The following is a 22686-nucleotide window of genomic DNA, read 5'->3' on the forward strand; positions in this document are numbered from 1 at the left end:
TGAGCTGTAAGCCATAATCATCACAATTATGACAAATAATGGCTTGAACTATCTTGCTTTGCATGTCATGAGTCTATCTCATATATTAGTTTCACCTTTTAAGTTGCATTACTGAAATAAATGAACTTTTGCACGATATTCTAATTTTTTGAGTTTCACCTGTACATTTAAGCCCAAAACACAGTTGCTGGGTTCACAAATCAGATTTAGCTGAAACAAGGAAATAAAATTATGACTTACCATGAGGTTTACATCTATTTAACTTACTACTGTTTTATGTTTGAATTCTGGTAGATGAGACCTTGTAGCTCCTCAAACTTTTCCTTGGGTTATGATTCTTCTTCAGTCTGGATTTTTAATTTGAGATACTTCGTTTTTCTTTACCCAAGTTCATAAGTTATTACAGTGGGGGGTGGAGGGAGAATATAATACATGGCATGGTTTGTGAGAATAACATAAGCAATTGTTTATTCTAGCATTTTGAGAAATTTGAGAAAATGATTGCTTATTTTGTCCAAAGATATATTTATTGAATCTGAAGTAATTGCTAAACTTCTAAGTAACACAGAGAAAGGCCTTCTGTTAAAAAGGGACTCAGACTTCCATGCACCATATAAAAACAAACCATTGATTATTTTAAACATAGTTTCTATTGAGTAATTTTAATTGGGTTGGCATAGTCTTTCTAGGCTTTCAAAATAAAGATTCTTGGGAAGAAAGCACTGCAAAGGCACTGATGCATTTCTCAAAATGAGACTAATTTCTTCCCCATGATTGCTATATATTTAGACCTTTGTGTATTTTTTACCTGCATTCCTTTTCTTTTGGCTTGTTCTGAATTTGCAAGAAAATAGTTGCTTGGGTAATAGAGCATAATACTGCTCACAAATTTTCTGTTTTGTTCACTGTTCCTCTATGTGCTTGCTTGCACAAACATCAGCCAATTATTTTCCATCAGACAAGGAATTCACAACTATTCTGGATAGTTATGTATTATTCCATATGCATACCGAATAGGTAAACTGTAGGCAGTCAGTACATCTATCTCTTGTAACCACAAATACTTCCTATAAATGTTAGAGGAATAAAAATGACTCATATGATTCATCTGCCTCTTTTTCACAATTGAAATATTGCTCATAACCATGTGCATATTTTATTACATAAAATGCATAACATGCATAACCTCCAGGCTTTCCCAAACTGGTGTATCCAGATGTGTGTAGAATTTTAATTCCTTTAATTCTTATGACCACTTTGTCTGGGAATTCTGAGAGTCCAGAGGGCACCTTGGACATGATTATACAAAAGGCTACTATTACATATTATCCCGGAGGGCAGGAAGAAAGATTCCAGTTGAATGTTAGGAGGGAAAAACATCTTAACAGTAAGAGTAATTTGAAATTAGAATCAATTACCTAGAGAGGCGTCTTTCTTATTAAACATTCCTGATTTAATGGTAAGCAGAAGCTGAGTAAGTCACTGTTAGGGATGGTTTGATGTAGATTTTTTTGCACTGAGCAAGGGCTTGGACTTGATAACTTGAGCAGTTCCTCAATTCCATGATTATAAGTATTGTAGTACACTGGCAAATTACACTGGCTGCCAGTCTGTTTTTGAGTGCAGTTCCTTTCTCTTTGTTTAATCTTTCTTTTTTATTTCCCCATATTTTATAGTTGTGAGCTGCCTAGAGATAGATAGCAAATAAATTTTAGATGATGATGATGATGATGATGATGATGATAATAATAATAATAATAATAATAATAATAATAATAATAATAATAATAATAATAATAATATATCAATGACTGCATTTGCTTAGCTTCAACTCTTATACTTTCTCTCTACAGAAAACTTTAGGCTGCCAGTTCCTTGGTAGAGCTATGTGAATATTTTTAAACCATATTCTGCAGAATAACAATATTAACTATTGAAGATGTTAATGGGTTTTATATCTATTTAGTTTCCAGTGAAAAATGAAAGGAAATGCTGGTAGATCTTGCCATAAGCATATATTAAAATAATTTTTAAAAATCCACAAATTTCAGTGAAAGTTCACAGGGGTCTTTGAGGTGAAAAAAAAAAACCCTGATGGTACAACTTCTTTTTCCTTCAGCACAACTTTGTGAAAGTGGATTTTCAGCATATTCTTCAACGACTAAATATTGAAACATTTAATGATCAGAAATCTTACTGTAATTAAATGATATTGCATGCAAGGCCGTACATCACATTAAACCGATTATTATAACTGCTGCATTAAATATCAAGAAAACAAGATTGTTATTTAAACAGCTTTTTCATTTGTTTCCTTTTGTAAAATACAAAAAAAACAAAAGATCTGCGGTGTTCCTCTTTTTTTAAAAAAAGAAAGTAAAGTTTTGCGAAGTGTGGTTTGCACTGATGATGTAAAATAGAGAGTCAACATTGACTCATTCCTTCTATTTTTTGAAGTTCAGAAGTGACTATCAGTTCTTATATAACACAATTAGTACAAGAAGGAGTTGTGTCTGGGGACAGTCCCAAAGTTTTTAATTGTACAAAACATTTTTAGGAAACCCCCTACTTTAAGGGGAGATTCCAAAGTACAGGCAGACATACAATTGGATTGGAGCCATCACTTGAAAAACAGTAGAGGAATAAAATGGAATAAAATAAAATAAAATAAATAAATAATAAAATAAAATAGCTAATAGCAAATAGGGACATTCCTTCATGCAGTGTATTGTTGCAAGTCTTGGTTGTGTTCTAATTTTTAGCACACTGGAAAACTGTTATAGCATTTGTGTTGTCCTTTTAAATTCTAATTCCATAAGAATTTATTCAGTTGTTTCCTTCCACCAGTGAATGTTTTTACGGCATTGGACCATTAAGGTATTTGCAACTGAGATATGCCACATGATTGAACATCTGCAGAATGGAGACTGTTTTTAGCTGATCATATGCAGAAATGCCTTTCTTTACATGTATTTTCCACATTTATTTGGCAACCCAGAAATGTATGCTCTTTGAGACTTTCCAGAGCTGAAAGTAAAATATAAATATAATATTAAAATTCAACAAAATGATTAAGGCACAATAATAGCAATAAAATCCAACTTGAAAATCTTTGGGCAGAAAAGAAATGAGTCTGATTAGGAATTAAGATGTTACATCTAGAGCATGTAAAACTTTCATTGGCCATATGTGTTTTGACATACTTGATCTAAAACTAAGACATATTGCTTATTCAATAGATTGGGTAAATCTATTTGAAATAACATTTGTAAAAACATCATTTGTATCTTTGAATATTGAAAATCCAACCCTTTTTTCCCTTTTTTTTTCTTTTTGGCAGAACCAGCTTCTTGCAAAAGGTTTGCTATACATAGAAGAAAAAGTTAAGTTTTGTGAAGGCAAGTATAGAAATTGACAACTTTAAGAAGGACTCTAGATTCCCAGAAAGCTTTGTGAATCATATTCTGAAGTTGCTAAGATGAATTTGTGGAAAAACCAACATATCAGCGTCATGTGGCTAAATATCCCCGGGTCCTAATGTGTATAAATAACACAATGAAGTCATAATAATAGCACTGAATAGAGGTTATTTAGAACAGAGAAGAAAATATCTTTCCAATTAAAAGGCAAATTATCACAAGGCAGCATTTATCTGTATATATGTACCATCGATGACCAATTAGTGGTGAAAGATGTCTAGCAAATGGCTATAACCAACTTCACCATCAAACCAACATTGTTATGAAAGACTATTAAACATTGTTCATATTTCTGCAGGGAAAGCCTGGCTTATGCTTGAACATTATAAATTGAGATCAGTTATGCAGTGCCTATAATTCTCAATGTTCATTCACCAGAAATCTTTTATTATGTTTCACATAGTTTCTTCAATTGGTCTTGGTAGGTACAACTAAAACCTTGTGGATACATTGTGGTGGCTGGTCACTTTCAACTTTGATTATAGTCAAAAGTTTGAAAACTATTGCAGCATCAAGGAGTTGGATTAAAATAGTGGTCCCTGACCTTTGCAGCTTGGTGGCCCAGCCAGGTGGGGGAATAGGGAACTGGGCTGCACCCATGGTGGACCGGCGTCTGTGCAGAGCTTGTGCAAGTGGCAGGGCGGTGTGCATGCACAGTGCAGCTCAACTTGTACACATTGAGCTGCATGTTCATATTAATGTGCCAATACTGCTCACTGCTTGTGCAAGACGAGCTACACATGCAGAGGCCTGCTGGTCAAAAGGTCACAGCCCAGTAGTGAACTAGAAGATTCTCCAAGGTTTCTTCCAATTCTGTTAGTCATTTGAAAGTTAATTCCAAAAAGATTGGGACAAGCTCCTGGTTTTCATAAAATATAGCTTTATCTTAGATTGACATACAGTACATGGGAGAATATTACCTAGGCCATAACAGTTTTCAGTTGCCAGTCTGCCAGGAAGTTGTATTGGTCTCTAATAGTTCAAAAGGAAGCAGGAACCTGTGGAGAAATAAATTTATCCTAGTTTCTTAACCACAAAACCATTCAGACTTCTGACCAGATAAACTTCAATTGTTGCACCTGTTTATTCACTAGTATAAGCTTTCTGTTTTATTGTTTTTCTATTAGTTGGATTCAAAAGAAAGGAAAAGAATGAAAAGAGTTTTGCAGATAGTTATAAACATTGCATGTAATATTTTTATAACTTTTTTAAAATACCAGAGATACTAAGTATACTAAAATACCAGAGATAATAAGTATACTTAGCTAAGACATCAAGAAGCAGATGTGATATGACAGTTCTAGAACCCGTCAGCTATATTGTTAAATTTCAATTCTCAAACTAATTTCTAATTGAAGTCAGATAATTAAGGTTCCCTTGAGGGAGACCTTTACAATCTTAGTTTATTTTTAAAAAATAAAATTTTATTACAATTCAGTGGGTCATAGGCTGCTAAGACTGCAATTGTACGAGTCCTTATTTGGAAACAAGTCTAACAGCAATGAATAACATCTGCCTATAATGTTGCAATGTGAGCTCACACAATAATTTGGAGTGTGTGCTCATCTGGGTCCTAGGCCATGACTATACAGCAGCCAGAAATTTGTGCTTCTGATTGGAAATTAAATCTGAGTTTGGCAATTCTTTAATGGTAAATTTCTGAATCACTCAACTTTATGTGGAAAATTCAGTAAGTGCCATTTATGGCTGCTGAAACTTAGTTTGGGAGAAAATGAGTGATTCTTCAGTTCCACAATTACTGAAAAAAATGTAATGGTTAGTTTCACTAGCAAGGGGCCTGAAAAATATTTGTAAAATATTTAGACCGGAGGAGTTATATCTGTATTGATGGTGCATCATGCTTAAAAATAGTTATTTCTTGTTTTACCACAATGCAATTACAAATCCTGCTTAAAACTACTTCAGTGTATGTTAAAAGTAGGCCATGGGTTACAATGACAATTGGGAGTGAAATTTCCATTGTAAGTGATGACAGTTGCAAAACATGATATCACATGGATGAATTATGTAGTAATGGCAATTCCTCAGTTCCATTTGCTATTGTAAGCTCAGGACCACAAAAGTGGGAAGAGTCCCAGGCTGTGGGGTGTGGTGATGGAGTTCTGTGAGCAGTGGCACTGGAACATAGGCAGGTATGCAGATGCTGCAGGGGAGTGGGGAATACCTTAGACAGATGCTTTTGGGATGTGGGGGAGTGCCATGGGCAGGCCCTAGGGAGTACAGATGTGTGTTGTGGGGAGTGGTGCTGTTAGCAGGTGGTATAGAGTGAGTGGAGTAACAGGAGCTGCTTCTGATTTCCCACTGGCTTCCCCATTGACTTTGCTTGTAGAAAGCTATCAGGGAATGTTGGAAATTGCAGTCCTTTTACCACAACTCACTGCAACAGTCAGAACTCTTGAGGACTGGTTGTAACTTTAAATAGTTGAATGAACTGTTGTGACCTAAGTAGTACTGTATTATGATTTCAGAAATGAATACAAAGGCACAATTAACATGCTAGGATCTGACTTCATTGGAAGAGGATCTGACCAGTCTCCAAAAGTTTTTAATGGATGTTTTGCTTTATAACCAGCTCTGAGAGGTAGAGTGAGCAGACAGAGAAGTATTCTTAACTGTATGCATGGGGATAAGATGGTAACAAGATTTAAAGAGAAACTATAACTGTGTTTATTTGGATGGAATTATAGTGTTCCATAGTATGCATGCACAAATGCTGACCACAAATTTACTCCTCACTTCAGTTAAGGTTGCTGAAAAGGGTTAGAGGAAATCCTATTTAATGGGTTTTGAAATAATGCATACAGTACTTGCTAACAGATATTTTCTTTCCTGGTAAAGAAAAGGTTTTGAGAAGCAATAACTTTATGGATAGATCCAGTATAGTGGTATTTGATATGTAAAATTATATTAGTGAAAATGTAAGGGGTGCATTCTATTTGACTTGTTTTTTTTTCAATCTGCATTCTTAATTTAGCATTAAACTATTGCTTTGTTAAAACCTGAGCATACATTCAGCAACTCGTGTTAAGACTACTCTACAGTCAGCATCTCTATCCTTGATCTTTCTGCATTGGAAATTGTATAAAGGTTCTATTCATATTCAGTCACACATAAATAAGTCACTGTATGCAAAGATCCATGATAACATAGAATTCCTGACCATTTTGAGATTTGTGGTTGGATTCAAGAAACAATTAGTAGAAAGTCCCTTGAAAACTTACTCTCAGGATGTAGGTGAGGACTCTGGGAATAGGTCTTGTCTTCATAAACCCCACTACATGTTTAGCCTCCAGATGACCTTATTGTAATAGGATTATACCAAATATAGGCATGATTCATAGGTTGTGATGTTGGACAAAGTGTTTCCAGTCTCACCACCACCTCTAATGAAATTGGACCTGGTTTTCTCTGACCACTGTCCTTGTTATACCCTTCACACAAGTATGTGCCTCATTAATTGATATATTTGTACAACTGGGAATAGAATATTAAAATTCCTTGCACTAAACCTTTTTAGCATTTTGGGGGGTACTGAAATGTTCTTTAAATAGAAAGGATTATAGATTATTTTTCATGAAATGAACAATTTTTAAAAATGCTCTGAAAGTTAAAACCTGCTAAATTTTTACTATTATTTCTGCCTCTCTCTCTCTCTCCCCCCCTCCCTCCTTCCCTCCCTCCCTCCTTCCATCTCTCTCTCTCTCTCTCTCTCTCTGAGAATGTCTACATTTTTAGTTAAAGATTAATGAACTTTAAACAGCAGGGGCTTTTTGCTAAGCATATTTTTTTTTCCTTTTTAAATAAATCATTTTTTATAGTTTTCATATGACGTTAGCCCTAGGCAGTATGGAATACTGATTATCCCTCAGAAAAAGTAAGCACATTGTTTTATTTTGGAAGGAAGACAAAAAGAAAGTTGGCATAACTGCCATGTGTTGTAATTTATGTATCTGCAGAATTTTTATGCTATCGGTTTCATGCAATTTTTGTCAAGGTTACACAAGTGCATAAAAACCCTAAATAAAGATTCTCAACCTTTTTTTCACCATGGAGCCCCTTTAAATACTTTTTGTGGTCATGGACCATCAAAACTTAACTCAAGATTTAAATCATAATGTTTCTTTCATTTCATTTTCTTCATAGGCCTCTCCCCTCCACAGACCACAGGTTGAGAACCACTACCTTAGAAAGATAACTAAAAAACCTACCTGATATGATATGATATCTGGAAATAAACAATTTTCAACCTTTCTAAATAGTTAAATGTTGTGTGGATTAGAGTCTTCTGAAAAACTGTCACGTATGGTCCCGTTCAGATCTCCATAGGTCACTTCTACAATACAGGGACGTATCGCCAAATCCATAATGCCATTCCTCTCACTCTTCTGATCTTTCATGGGGAAGAGGTACTTTCAGCATCCTCATTTTCAGCAAACAAATCAGATGGGTCAATTCTACTTTTACTAGTTCTGCAGACATCCAGACTCTATGTCATAAAGGGCCCCATAGGTTAAAACCAGCATTTTGAATTCTACTTGGAAATCTATTGGAAACCAGTGAAAGACCAACAAAGCCCTGGTGGTTCTTAGTCAACATATGGCAGTTAAATTTTGAACCAACTGCAGCATCCAGGAAGGCCTTAAGGGCAGCTCCATATTGAGATCATCGTTGCAGTTGCAGCTGAGCCTCCTTTGTAAAAATTAGTATTTGGAACCTTCAGCTTCTAGTGCATGGGTATCAAACTCCGTGGTGTCACGTTGCCATCACATGACGCTTTCCAATCATGGGAATCTTTTTCCCATTCACAGAGCAGGGGTGGGCATGGTTTGTGCGTGATGCATCTGGCCTGCGGGCTGCCAGTTAGGCATCCCTGTCTTGGGGTGGCTATCAGATAGAAGTGGTTTGTCCTTCCTTACTTCCTGGATTTCCCAGTCTAATCCACAAGCTAGTATTCTCAGAAGTCTCCCATCCAGGCATCAACCAGGTCCAAACCTAGTTAGCTTTTCAAAACCACCCAAGGTTGGCTAGATGTGCCACTTACCGAGGCCTCTGCTGCTTATCTAAAAGACACCTAGCAACCTCCAGTAATCTCACAAAGCCAAGCAATGGATTTTATTTGTACTTGGAAATGAGAGTTGCGTATCTAATAACAGCATGCTTCTTGCAAGTTGGCCTAATGTTCATTGTATTTTTTTTTTTAGGAGAAGATCGTATCTATGTATTATCTGAAACTTGGGATCACTTCTTCACAGAAACTCTTCCAACATTACAGGCTATATTTTACCCTGTTCAGGTAAAGCTAGTTAAATATAAGCTCAACAGGGCAGAGAAAAACAATTCAAACTTGCCCTATAATTGAAGGGAGACATGAAACTTAATCTATAAAGGAAAACTATTTATTTTAAACTTTAAGAATCACACATTTCACCAGAATTGTTCTTAAGCTTGTTTGTCCTGCTATCGATATGGTTATAAAAGTCTTGACTAATTTAAACCAACAACCCAATAATTATAAATCTGCACTCTGTTAAAGGATAAGTTATTCCAGATCAATATTTTGTGTTATTGTTAATTTACAGATCCATTGTTAACGGTGCATTTTAGTTTTAACCACCTGAAGACATTGTAATTGGACAATACGCTAATGATAAAAGTCTTTGTCTCCAACCTGACACTTTCCAGAATAACAAAATTCCCAGCCAACCTGGCCTGAGATTTTGTGCTTTCTTCACCTGCTTTCCTCTGAATTTTTTGATCATCTTCATTATAGCCTCTTTTTTTCTTACCATTGTTCCTGAGTAGAAAAACTGGAAAGAAATCTAATTTCCGTGTTGACTCTTGAATTTAAAATGATGATTTGTAAAGAGGAAGCCAGATACTTGATAAGATTCTATGAGGCATATTATATATTAGAGGCAGCATATTGCAAGGGAAAATCCTGCCTCCCATTTTCTGATTTTAGAACTGTCTGTTCCCCTAGAAGCAGAGAAATCATGAAATGTATTTATATTGGCCTCTAACTAAATTGGCTCAACCCACTGTCCAATATGCCCAAGTGTTTGTATGCCATAGTTAACAATCCTTACTGTTACACCACTTTTTACATAAACAGTTTTTGCATTTGAGACAAGTGAAATACTCTGTATTCATTATCCCAGTAATTATGCTTGGCACTCTTGAGATAAAAAGGTGATATTTTTCTTCCCAAGGAGCTGAATGAGCTCAGTAACAGGGAATTAATTAGAAGACCAAGAAAATATTATCTATGCAGCAAAAGAAGTAACCGATGGGACAGATTTCTTGTAGAATGAAATTCTTAAGAAAGTTACATATTATCTCTGTGCTTTTCCAGAGCTCCCTTTAACAATCCACCACTAACTGATGCTATTTTTCCCTCTAGACCAAAAATATCAACAGGTAAACGTTACTACCTTATGCAAGGCTTGTTTGAAACACTTGTTTTTCATATTACTAGAGAGAATGTAAATATTTTCTTCTTGCTATAAGAATCTGATTTCCTATGCTCTCTCTCTTTTTTGTTTTTCTTTTTCCTGTTATTCCCTTCCCCTATTCCTCCTTTTTATACTTGCAGCAGATGATAAAAGGTATGTGTGGCTTTACAGGCAGGTGAACCGTGCACATTTGAAAAATCTTTAACTCCTGGGCTTCCCAACAATATGCCCATGCCCATGAGTGTCAGTGTATCTTGCCATTCCTTTTTGACCTACCAGGGTTCCTGTCCTATCTGATTTTACCTTTTGCTTGACATTTTTATTTTTTTAAATGGAAAGCTGCACTGTAAAGCATGACCTCCAAGTATAAGAGGAAGACAGTATATTAGAAAGTCAGAAGAAGTTATTAGGACAAATGAGATGAAAATCAGTTTAGCTTTTGGTAGATGGTCTCAACGTTCCAAATATATCAATAGGCCCAGGAAGATTGGGGCCCTAAATCAATCATTTTTTCTATCTATTACATTTGTAGGCAGATTAAATCATAAAGTCCAATCTTCTTTAGCATCTGTCCTAGGGCAGGATGTTTGAATTAAAGACGGTCTGTTCATAAGCATCTTTATGACTTTGGATTTGAAATGCTGGTCAGCTCTACCACGTTACAACATGGTTCAATTCTTTGAATTATCTTAATTTTTGCCATCTGTTAACACAATAGATTTTACTATGTATATAGGAAATGATTCACTCGAAGTTGTTGTACCTTGATGGATGTGATCTGAAATTACATTCTTTTTTTCCATCTCATAATATTGCTGTTGCTTTGTTGATTGAAATGCTGTCCTGGATTCTTTTTTATCTACACTACTGTTCAGACAAGTGCTTTCCGTTTTAAGTAAATACATATAAGCATATTGAAGCATACTTGTTCCTAAGACAGAGCTCAGTAGCATGCCATTTGAAACCTTCATCCAATTTGACAGAAAAATAATTGAGGTCTTTTTGGCTTTTCAACCAACTGTGACTCCATTTGTTTGAGCTTAGCTGATTGTCTAGCCAAAATATTATGGAAAATTGAAAGTTGTTTCTTGAAGTACAGATAAATGGATGAAAGCTTCATATTATAAGAGCTGTTTTCATGCAGTGTGCTCTCTTTCACACTTTTCCTTTATAAACGAACAGTAGAATAAATAGCACAAAAGAAATGTGCTGTTCTAAAATTCTTGAGTACAGCAACCAAAAAGATGCTGCAGTGAATGTTATAATGATATGAAATTCAATGATTATGAATAACACATGTGTACCATACTATAATATTTCCCAGAGTAGTTATCAGAACTACTGACAGAAAAGGTGCTTGAAAAAATTGAATATAATATAAAGGGTCAGTGACAGAAAAAAATGATGCTTTGTTCTTCATCTACAGTAGATTGATGATGCTTTGTTCTTAATCTCCAGTAGATTGTTGCTGCACAACTATAGGTTGGCAGTGGAATTGAATTTAAATTATAAAAATGATCCAATATATATAAGTTAAATGAAAAATTCTATATAAATTACTTGGGCCAAACGCGAGAGCAAAGCCAATTAATTGTAACAGAACATTCCCCCAAAATAAAAATATTAGGAAAGGTTTCATATCATTAAAAGTGAAGAGCCAGGCAAACAAAATTTGTTATCATTTTGACATGAATTGGTAGGTATGGACAGTTCTAACTGTAAATAGCCTCCCATCTTTTCAATGTTCCCCTATAGATGAAGACATAACTGTATTCTTAATGTTGCTGGATTGTGGATACTTATTTGCTGAGATGTTCCTTCTTCATATTTTTTAAAATTTGCACAGTAGATTAGTTGTAATACAACAGAGATTAGGTCAAACTGAGAATAACCATATCTGTTTCTGCAGAAATTTCATTCCTTTCTTTTTCTTTTTTTTTTCCTGCTCCATTTATTTGCCCATAACCACACCCTTTGAATCTTAAGGAGAACAGTCCTTTTTAAAAGCAGGAAATTTCTGGCTTCAGAGCCTTTGGCTTGTGTTCTTGTTTTGCGTTTTGATGAACTTGTTAGTTGTATCATTAACCCTATTATGAATTGATGATTAACGTACATTTATTCCCTCCAGCTAGAGTTCTGGTTCATTAGTTGGGGATATCTAAACAATTCCCATGGAGAGAATACGGCATGGTTGATTTTAGCTATTAAAATAAGAGTAGTAAACACAGTACTTAAACAAAGGTTGAAGGATATGGTAGCTTCATAGGCTTGGCATTAGCCTTTTAAAGATGGTAGCAGAAATCAAAAACACATCTTTATTTTAAATAACACATACCTTTTTAAATAAAAACTTTATTCAAATGCTATATATTTTATCTCTTGGAGTGCTATTAAATATCTGAAATTAGACCAGCAAAGACAAGTTACTAAATTAAGTCTCATGCTTTAAAAAGTCCAAGATACATAGTGAAGTTTTTGTGGAACCCCTTGAAAAGAGTGCTGCTTCAATTATGCATTTCCTATCTAGCTACACAGTGATCCCACTTCCCCCCTTCCTAACAACAGTTTCTACAACTGCCTTTCTATCCAGAAACTGATTATCCAGGGGCAGCATAAACATTGTGTTTCTTTTAATTTACAATAATTTTTCTGTCAGGTTATTTTCATGTACCAGCTTGTTCTCCAATTCTTTTATGTTATTGTGTGGCATTACTGCCCAAAAATGTAACATGTTTCCCTGAAAATAAGGCCCTGTCTTATATTTTTTCCACCAAAAAAGGCACCAGGTCTTATTTTCAGGGGATGTCATTCACTGACTAACTTCACTTGCATGCGTCGCCCCCAGCTTCCTCTTCTCTGTCAGAGGCCTTCTGGAACTTTCTTTTTCTGCGGCCGGCAAGGCTTTTCTGAAGGCCTCTGTAGCCAATAACAGAGCTCCGGATTGCCAGCCTTGCCAGCTGCAGAATGGGCCAGCAAGGCATGTGTCGGGGTGTGCAAGGCCTGGCTACAACTTTCCAAAGGTGAGTAGTAGGGCAGCTCCACCCCACCATCCCCACCCTAGCTTAATTTTTACCCGTGCACTCTGGAGTGGGTGGGATCTTAATTAGGGCTTATTTTGGGAGTAGGGCTTAATATTGGGTGCACATGTAAAAATCAAGTTGGGACTTAATTTCAGGTTAGGTTGAAGAAACAGGGTAGGGTCTGCAAATAGGATTGAACCATATTACAATGCTAATGGATGCCATTTTTTTTTCTCTAATGTAGGGTCAAGAATTGACCATTCGTCAGATTTCCTTGCTTGGCTTCCGAGACTTGGTCTTATTAAGAGTAAAGTTAGATGAGATTCTTCCTCTGGTCCAAAGTAACCTTCCACCCTCCATTATCCAGATGCTGCTGATTTTACAGGTGGGGAATGGTCTTATTTTCACCTATCATTTATGATGTTTGTGGGGCTGGGAAAACATTTCAAGGCTAAATATTTTGTTCCAACTAGAAGCGTAGTGATGTTGGAGCAGCATGTTTTAACATTAGCATTAATATTTTTAGCCTGTTTTAATATTAGCAACTTTGAAATATATTGTACTGACATCCAAATGTATTGCACACCACTGTTAATGAGCATTAGATATACTGTAAGAATGAAATTATTGCTTTCCAAACAGTTTATGAAGCAGAGAATTGCCTTTGGCCTGGACCCACAAATATTGGCTCCCTATATATTGGGGTCTGTCTCATAGAAAGACATTGATGATATGCCTACCTCCTTAAATGCCTCTATTTCCATGCTGTAAGCATGACTCTTATGGAGAAAGTCAACATGATACAGCCTTAATCATGTGTGTTGGGCAAGGTATTTTCAATTAAGAGGAATGGATTTCTGACATCAGTCTTTCATTGATTAAGTTTGAGCTATCTAAAATATTTTCTAGTTTTCTGAATAATGAAATTAATATGTTGAAATATAGGGTTTTCAATGACTGTTTCAAGGATAATACTTTTGTTTGTTTGTTTTAAATTATCATGTCTGAGCTCTGGCCATGGATTTTTGCCTTCTTTTCATTTCCTCACATTTACAACTTCGATAGTTCTAACCAGCCTCCCACCTTGCCAATGTTCCCTAGTTATAACTCTTGACGATGGGAGAAAGAAAAAGGTGGAAACATCAGGAATGCTGTCTTAAGTTGCTGGGATAATTTGGATTCAGAGAATTAAAACATCCATCACTTGCCAATTGGGTCACAAGTCCTGGGGAGAAAGTTAATTTGCTTATATTCGTTGACTTGTTGGAATGGCCAGCTTGAGCTATCTGCTCAGAACATTCAGCAGGTTGTTGCAGGACAGCGTTTCTCAACCTTCAACCTTCTCACTTGAAGATAGGCAGACTTCAGCTTCCAGAATTCCCCAGCCGACATATTGGTTGATGTTAAGAAACACTGCTATAGAAAATAATATAACTTATAACCCCTACTTCATAATCTAATACATAATTAAGTTTCTTTTCTTCAGTCAATTAGAAAAATAAAAATGGGCAAATAAAATGTGTTGATTTGCATATCCCAGGTATTTGACAGTAGGTATATTTTGTTTATGTTTCAGGGAGTCCATGAACCTACAGGTCCCACTAAGGCTTTTATGCAACTAGAAGAACTTGTAAAACTGGTAGTTTCCCCATACCTTGGTTTGTGTGAAGAACATTGCTTCCCTGGCAGTACCTGTGCCCTGGGTAAGATGTAAAATGTTGCAAGTCCTGATATTTGGGTCCAAGGTAACTAGAGAATCTATGGAATCAGGAGAGAATCCTTTTTGTCTGCACAAAAAGAGTTCACAAAAACATAGCATCCAAAATTTTTGCTCACATCTGAGTATTGCTTCATTTGATTATGTTATAAAACCCTGCAAAACATGTTTAGCCAGAGGCAATACCATAGGGTAAAGAAAAAGTGTGTGTGTGTGTGTGTGTGTGTGTGTGTGTGTGTGTGTGTGTGATACCTGCCATTTACAAATTGGCTATAAACCATCCATAGTCAATGATGTGTAATCAATACCCAGTGTGGATGAGACACAGAAACTAAGAGTGAAATGTTAAATTATCCCTGTGCAGCTACTAATCAATACAAACTTGCATTTAATTTGCGTACATGCAGAAAAACGCCCTTCATTTTCTTTTTCTATGTCTAATAAGACATTCATTTGCAAATGTTTAACAGCTAGTTAAAATCTGATTTACAAAAATAAATACCATTTTTAGCTGTGTTGTTTTCCTTTGGCTTTTTAATGAGCTTACCTAATTATTAAGTGTCTTTCCTATTTTGTATGCCTACCCTTTGTTCCCACAGATGCCTTTTCTTCTCCCCAGAATAGCTTATCTGATTGTTAGAATTTTTTTTTTCTTGTGGATAGATTAAATCATGATTGCTGTGGACCGTTCTTCCCAGTGCATAGTGCTACATTGTGGGCAAGGAAATGACTGTAAATTCAGTAAAGTCAGATTAATGCAGTGCTTCAGTACGATTTTGGGCACAGATCATTCCTGTCTTGCTGTCTGACACCATTTCAATGAAAATAGCTAAAATCCCAGATCTACTCCCAAAGCACGTGGTTTTCTCCCAACAGATTTTCCCAATTAGGGAAGCATAGCCTGCAGATTTATTTGAATATGACTTGATATGGAGTTTGTTCAGTGGAGAGAATGTAAGTTGCTTCCAAATCATCCAAGTTTAACAATTTCTCCCTGATCATTCTGTTTCTTTGTCTATCTCTTAAGTCTGATTTGAAACCAAAGTTTCCTATCTTATGCAGGAGCATAGGTCTCTACTTGTGGATTCTTAGCTCCCAGTCTTGGAGTGTTGATCTTTTATGCATATATCCTTGGTGTCTTTAGCCCAGCAGAGTTCTGGGCTTCCTAATAGGTCTTGGCATTAACACCACATCAGATTAGTTTGTAAAACTGAGCAGCTGTAAATTCATGATTTCAATAAACGAGATGTTCCTGTCACAGTACAAATATAATCATTGCACTGTTTACAGCTAATAAAATCATGACCCTTCTCCTTCAAAAGAAAAATAATACAAAGTGTACAGGAACTTGAGTGAAGTAGTGAAATTGTTTATTTGCGGTGGCCATGTGACTCTGAAAGCACTCTGCTATCTTCTTCTCTACCAATAAAACCAGGGTTTATTGCCATAAAACACATTTTATATACTTCATGACCTTCAAAGAATTATACACTCAGAATACTTACATTTGGTCCCCCATTAAGAGAACACGTGGGCCCCATTACTATGCTTTCTATGTGTACATTCAGAACATCCTTGATGCTTTGCCAGCTGTAGTTGACAGTTGTATAGAAATACTGAAATTACGTCTTTAGCGATAGAGCAGAAGTAGACAATTTTTTGAGTCTCATTTGAAATTTACACAGTGGCTGATATGGAAGGCTGCTTGTTCTCAAAACAGCTGCTGTGGTGAAAATGGCAAGTCATAAATCACCCCTTTATCATAAGATGAGCTAGTGCCTGAGCACACTCTCATCCCAGTACAACCGTCATGAAACTCAGTGGTATTCCTGTAAATGAATTAGGATCATAGAGACTTGGGATTTTTATTGCTAATTTTCAATTTTTCATTGACTTCCAATGAAAGTGGGGAGTATAAGAATTACATAAACCATCATTCCTGACTTGTTTTGATAATTACCTTGTCATACACTACTGAGCCTGATATTTTACAGTTTTGGTAAGGTCTGTCATCTTGTTATGTTTCAAGATGAAGGATGAGGGAAAAACAGAACGTTCCTGTTTTTGGATTGATCTGAATTTGGCAACAACTAAAAATGCTTCCCTGAACTCAGTTAGTAGTTGATTCCTTTTATTTACTGGGATGAATGAGAATGACTAAAATGATTTTGGTGTTCTAAAGGGAAGCTGGGATTTTGAAGATTTGGATGTTGGGACATTTATTGACCTTGAAAAAATTAATCATCCTATATAAGAAATGGTTACTAGTTGTTGTTGTTTTTTAAATCCCAAGTATTTGATGGATGTATATTTTTAGCAAGTGACCAAAAGGTTAGATTAGCAGAATCTCTTGAATTTTTCTTGCTCTCTAAGTAGCAATTAAACATGTGAATGGGAAACAGAAGATGTGAAGATTAATCCCTTGAATAATGCTGTGATGTATGGAACAGCAGTGAAATGTATAGACGGCTTCAGAGTTAAAAGTGAAATTGGAACTAGAAAATGTTATCATTTCAGTGGATTTTAGGGCCTAATTAGACACTTGAATGGAGCACATTATGCTTCACGGCTTCCAGACAGTGTTTCCTAAAAGAAATATGTTATATGAAGTTCATTATCTTCTCTCCATATAAACTTTAACCATTGAACCAGAATGGGTGAGCAGAAATGCTGAATATTATATCGAGACATGTTTTTCTAATCCTAAATGCTGCTGGAATAGATTAATGGTTGAGACATCTTTAGGCCCTCAAAGTTAATGTCCACAGTCTTTGTTTAGCATAATTGTTGACAGTTGAACAATATCTCCACCTATTGGATATTGAAGAAAAATATCCAGTCCTTTTCATTTTTCAATAGTTCAGTGCATTTTGGAGACTTATAATGATGGATGGTGCCATATAAACTGTTCTCACAAGGCCAGACCATAAACATTCTGTGGGTCATGTTTACTTGAGTCTCAACATAAGGAAACTTGTGCCTGATAACTAAGGTGTGTTCATTATTTCCAACAATTGATGACTAGGGAGCAACAGTTAAAATAGAAAAGGGGCAACTAAATGGTTCAAAATAGGGAAAGGAGTACATCCTATAAATAATGTGACAGTGAACATTTAATTTATATGCAGAACATGTCGTGAAAAATGCTGGAGTAGAAGGAAATAAAATCAAAATTCCTGGGAGAAGCAATAACAGATTTCAGTATGCTAATGATATCAGACTGCTCAGTGGAAACCTTAATGGAACTAAAGCTTAAATATTACTTAACGCAAAAGCAAGAGTCACTGGAGAAGACTCTTGAGTTTGAAAAGAAATTAGCAGAAGACATGGTGACTAGATGATAACATAAGAATGTGCTTGGAGCAGGGGTGTCAGACTCGCATCGTCATGGCAGCATCATGTGACACATTGGGAATTTTTGTCCTCCTTCGCTAAAACCAGGCAAGGTCATGGTCAGTGCATGAGGCATCCAGCCTGTAGGCCGGGAGTTTGACAGCCCTGCCTTAGAGAAACATAGTTACTGAGTAATAGTCCTGAAGAAAGGATGTTCATCATGTCACAAAACAGCAGGTGCAAATGAATGACTACTCAGCAACAACTAAAAGGTTACATGGAAGGAATCTGTGGCATAGCATTCAGTTTGGCTTGTATACCAACTCTTGTGAGATCACAGGTGAGATAGGCAACCATACAAATTGAATAAATAAATAATAAATATCTGAACTGTGGAAAACATACCCATTTCTCTTAGGCATCTTAGGAGAAATTTCCTACATTTTTGGCAGAAAACCCTTTTTCCTTTCTTGTAACATCTCTTCTGTGTTTCATTGACTTACCAATTTTCTGGTTCCATTAATTTCCATTCCAGCCACTCAGCTATTTTATATATATATGACTAAATGCCAAAGGCTTACAGAATGCTGTTATCTTCCCACCAAAGTGGTCCCTATTTTTCTACTTGCATTTTTACATGCTTTTGAACTGCTAGATTGGCAGAAGCTGGGACAAGTAATGGGAGCTCACTCTGTTACATGCGCTAGGGATTTGAACTACCAACCTTTCTGATCGACAAGCTCAGCGTCTTAGCCACCAAGCCATATATATATTCCCTCTGGTCTGTGGGTTGAGTTCAGAGCTATTTGTGACTCCTGCTTTCCAGAAGTGTTTTAAAGTTATTGCTGTTGTAGTTTCATACTACATTTATTTATTTGATTTCTGAAATGAAGTGGTAACAATAGCATAACTGTTTACATAGACATAATATATCCCTTGTGTAATAGCAAATGTAGTACAAAAATTTAAACCAGCAAACTAATCAGAGCAGTATAATTATTGGCATTCTCTCTTCTCATTACTGTAAAGTAAATCTCATGTTAATCTCATGTCTAGGGAAAGTTTGTTCCAGATGGGAGGTATTATAGAGATGTACTTCCTTCTGGCTTTCCTCCAAAACATTCTTACCAGGCAGAATGGATCTAGCTTAAGGAGATAGTTACGAATATATCTCAGTGCCAACCCATGCAAATAGGACTGAAAGGTTACTTATGATTCTCTTTCCATGACTATGAAGGTTTGTGGCAGGATCCCTTTCTTTAGGGAGAAGGGGTCAATGAAGGTAATAATCTAGCAGCTGAAGGTAGAAGCCAAAACTGTACATTCATATGTATTTTCTTATCACCTTTGTTTGACTTGTCTACATTTAGGTAATTTGCTTCCCTATCTACAATTCTATCTTTTTTTGCAATAATGGCTTGGTCACTTAAAACTAATGCACTTCTTGAAATACAGTATGGAGGTAATTTTCATTGCTTCAAAGCCTGGAAAGGCAATATATGCAATGGCTACAGTGTATCTACACACATCTTCCTTGATGACCACTAGATATTTTTTCAATTAAAAAAAGATTTATCTGCAAACTAGAATGATGCAAAATGAAATACAAACTCATGGTATACTTCTTTGCAAAAGTGCTGTAGAGTCCACTTAGATGATTAAAAAAAATCAAGGAAGGAATAATTTACTTTCTATTAAGGAGGCATTTTGGGGCAGACCAAATCAGAAAACAGTGCCTACCTAAGCTCTGGGTATTTTCTTTTTTCAAACACTGTAACACTTTCAAAGATGCCAATCTCTAAATAACCAATTAAGTAGATTGTAGTTTCCCCGTGCAGAATTTAAAAATGGGATGGTTCTCCACTGCAGCAGTACAAGAGAGTAGTGAGGTGAGTTTAATTATATGGGCAATAGCAGTAGCTGAGCATGAGATCAAAGGAACGCCTGGTCCTTCTTCGGTTTGTATAATAGTAATTGTGCAACACATTTATATTTATCGGTTCTTTTAGATTGGAATCTGACCATAGTATTTCTGTTGGAGAGATTAAAAAACAATAATAGGCATTTGTTGGTAATAGCTTATCAGCTGATATGAACTCAATTCATTTTTTTCTTTCAGTTGCTATAGTGGTTTATGGATGGCAGTTTGCAGTGTTTGTTGCAAAAAATATTCATGTGGCTAGCTGCAGTAAACAGGACTGTAGAACAAAGCCTGCAGTGTTTGTTTTCTCCTGACTATTCCTGCCTGGCCACCATTGCACTCTGAATACATTTTTTTTCCAACTGCCTTTTATAGTTATTGCTCCAGATTGGAATAACTTTTTGGAGACAATGAGATGATAAGCGGGAAATGATTGCTAAATCTTGCTGTTAATAGTGAAATCACAAGCTGGCCATGGAATCTATTTATTAGATCTTATGATTCATTTGATTTGAGATAAATATTTGCAGCTATTTAAAAGTCTGAGCAGAAAACTTGCAAAACATGAGTGTCTACATTTCTAAATTAGATTGTTAATTTTCTCTTTTCTCTCTTCCTGTTTGCACCATTTTGTGTTTCTTTTATACTTTCTGCATTCTTTTGTAATAAACCTCAGATCTGTCCACCCCAGGGCCACAAGATATCAGTAAATCAATCTTTTCAACCAGGCAGCCAAACAGCTGTACTCTTGGAAATTCTGGTTCACTTTCTCTCCAACTTACCAGTCAACTGGAGATTGCAATTCTCTAGTATGTATCTAAAGCATCAGTGTCAAACTTGATCATGTCATGTGATGTATCGCAACATATTGTGGGATTTTTGCCTTTGCGGAGCTGGGGTGGGCATGTGATGCATCTGGCCTGCAGGCCTCCAGTTGACAGGCCTAACCTAAAGCATCATTAGTGGTTTTCTGAGGGAAAGGAGTCCTGATCTGGATTCATACCAGTGTTGTCTTGTAGCTCTTTCTCCATTTGCTACTGAAGGTGCTGTTTCTAGTGAATAGCATAGCATATTCAAGGCCTAAGCTTAAAGTAGGAAATTTATTCCCAATTTAGAACAAGAACTTATATTGTATTAAGGATCTATGCTGCTATTTATAGAATAAAAGAGACCAAAGGACAGAGTTGAGATTGAACAAACATTATGCATGAACACTCTATGTAGCACTGGGTCTCAGGTTGTGCACTTCTCTTTTTTACCACTGGGATCATTGATAACTTGGAGATTAACTATCAAGATGCAGTCTTGTGATTTTGGTTTTCTACATCACGTGCCCTCTAGTGAACAGCCACTGATGTAAGTAGGTGCTCTTCAGACAGAATGACCTCAGGAAGCACTGCTGAATATGATTGGCTCATCAATATTTTTTTGCTTCTTCTGTGGCAGTGCAGGCCCTGAAGAGCGCATTGCTCAGACTTTCATAATCCCATTAAAACTGCTCATTTTCCATCACCTTTTGCCTATTATTTCAGTAATAAGGGCTGAAAGACTATGATAGTTTCAGTGAAAGAATATAAAAATGTAGCATTACTGATGCAATGATTCTTAGCATAAACATGTGGATTTTCAGTTGAAATCTCTGGAAGAAGGATGATGTGCATGACAGTGGCAATTATAAGAAAATTCTCTCTCTCTCTCTCTCTCTCTCTCTCACACACACACACACACACACACACACACACACGGAGGGAGGGAGGATGGGAGAGCACCATATCCTCTGGCAGGAAAGTAATCTATCAGCCTCATTGGAGGCAGCGTTTAAATATCCCAAGGAGATGGATGGTGCTTGTTACAACTGTTTTGTATTAAGACACAATAGAGAGACTTTAAGATTTGTTTACAGCTTTGAAAATAAGTTTTAGTTAGAGTTTCGCTTCACAATTTAGACTGGGATCCTCAGTTATAAAATGTAGCAGAGACTGTTACTGAAGAAATAAATAGCTATAAATATTACCCAAGCAGAAATTCATTGGCCTATAAAAGACTTAAAAGAACTTGCTGTGGGACTACTACTATCATTTAAGACCAGTGTTCTCTGTGTGTTGATCCTTGCAGATTGAAACAAAGAATATACAGGATTGAGTTTCCAGCATGAATGAAAGTGTGCATGGAATTTACAAAGTACTGCTTCACAGCAGCCTCTGATTTGTGGCCAAATTGGAATGGACTTTCTGACTATATAATTCTTGATAAAGGGTGGCTACACCTCAGCAGCTATCTTTTCTCTAAGAGATTTGTTTCAGTGTTTCATTCCTGACTTGTATTATGAGTTGGAAAAAAAAGAAGAGAGCTTTAAATGGCGAAAATTTTAACTGCTAATATTTGCTCCCAGTTATAGGTTTGGATAATATTGAGACAAAATTGATTAATTCAAGTTCTTTAATAACCATTGCAAATGGAAGAATCAGCTATTAGCTTAAGTGGAGTTCAGTTCAGATATGAATTGGTTAGAAGTAAATCCATTACAACTACATCTATGAAGACAAAGGAAGAGCTAGATTAGATTAGATAGTTTTTTTTTAATCCCACCTTTATTATTTTTAATCCCACTGTTACTATTAACACAAGGTGGCAAACATACCTAATATTCCTTCCTCTTCCTATATTTCTCACAACAATAATCCTGTAAAGTGAATTGGGCTAAGAGAGACTGACTGGCCCAAAAAAGCCACCCAGCTGTCTT

The 22686-nt window shown here is 36.1% G+C and overlaps 1 protein-coding gene across 4 annotated transcripts in view; it reads left to right on the top strand.

Moving 5' to 3' along the window:
- The window catches only part of PRR5L (proline rich 5 like), a 66990-nt gene that overhangs the window by 38163 nt on the left and 6141 nt on the right, over positions 1–22686 (top strand). For all 4 annotated transcript variants that reach the window (XM_087921381.1, XM_087921382.1, XM_087921383.1 and 1 more), the window contains 4 exons: positions 3341–3398; positions 8702–8793; positions 13217–13357; positions 14549–14675. In XM_087921381.1, the coding sequence (XP_087777507.1) occupies positions 3341–3398; positions 8702–8793; positions 13217–13357; positions 14549–14675 (418 nt within the window). The remainder of the gene's footprint in view (positions 1–3340; positions 3399–8701; positions 8794–13216; positions 13358–14548; positions 14676–22686) is intronic.

This window comes from Pseudonaja textilis, chromosome 1, assembly GCF_049901715.1.
Source record: "Pseudonaja textilis isolate UNSWEBS1 chromosome 1, rPseTex1.2, whole genome shotgun sequence".
NCBI classification, from domain to species: Eukaryota; Metazoa; Chordata; class Lepidosauria; order Squamata; family Elapidae; genus Pseudonaja; species Pseudonaja textilis.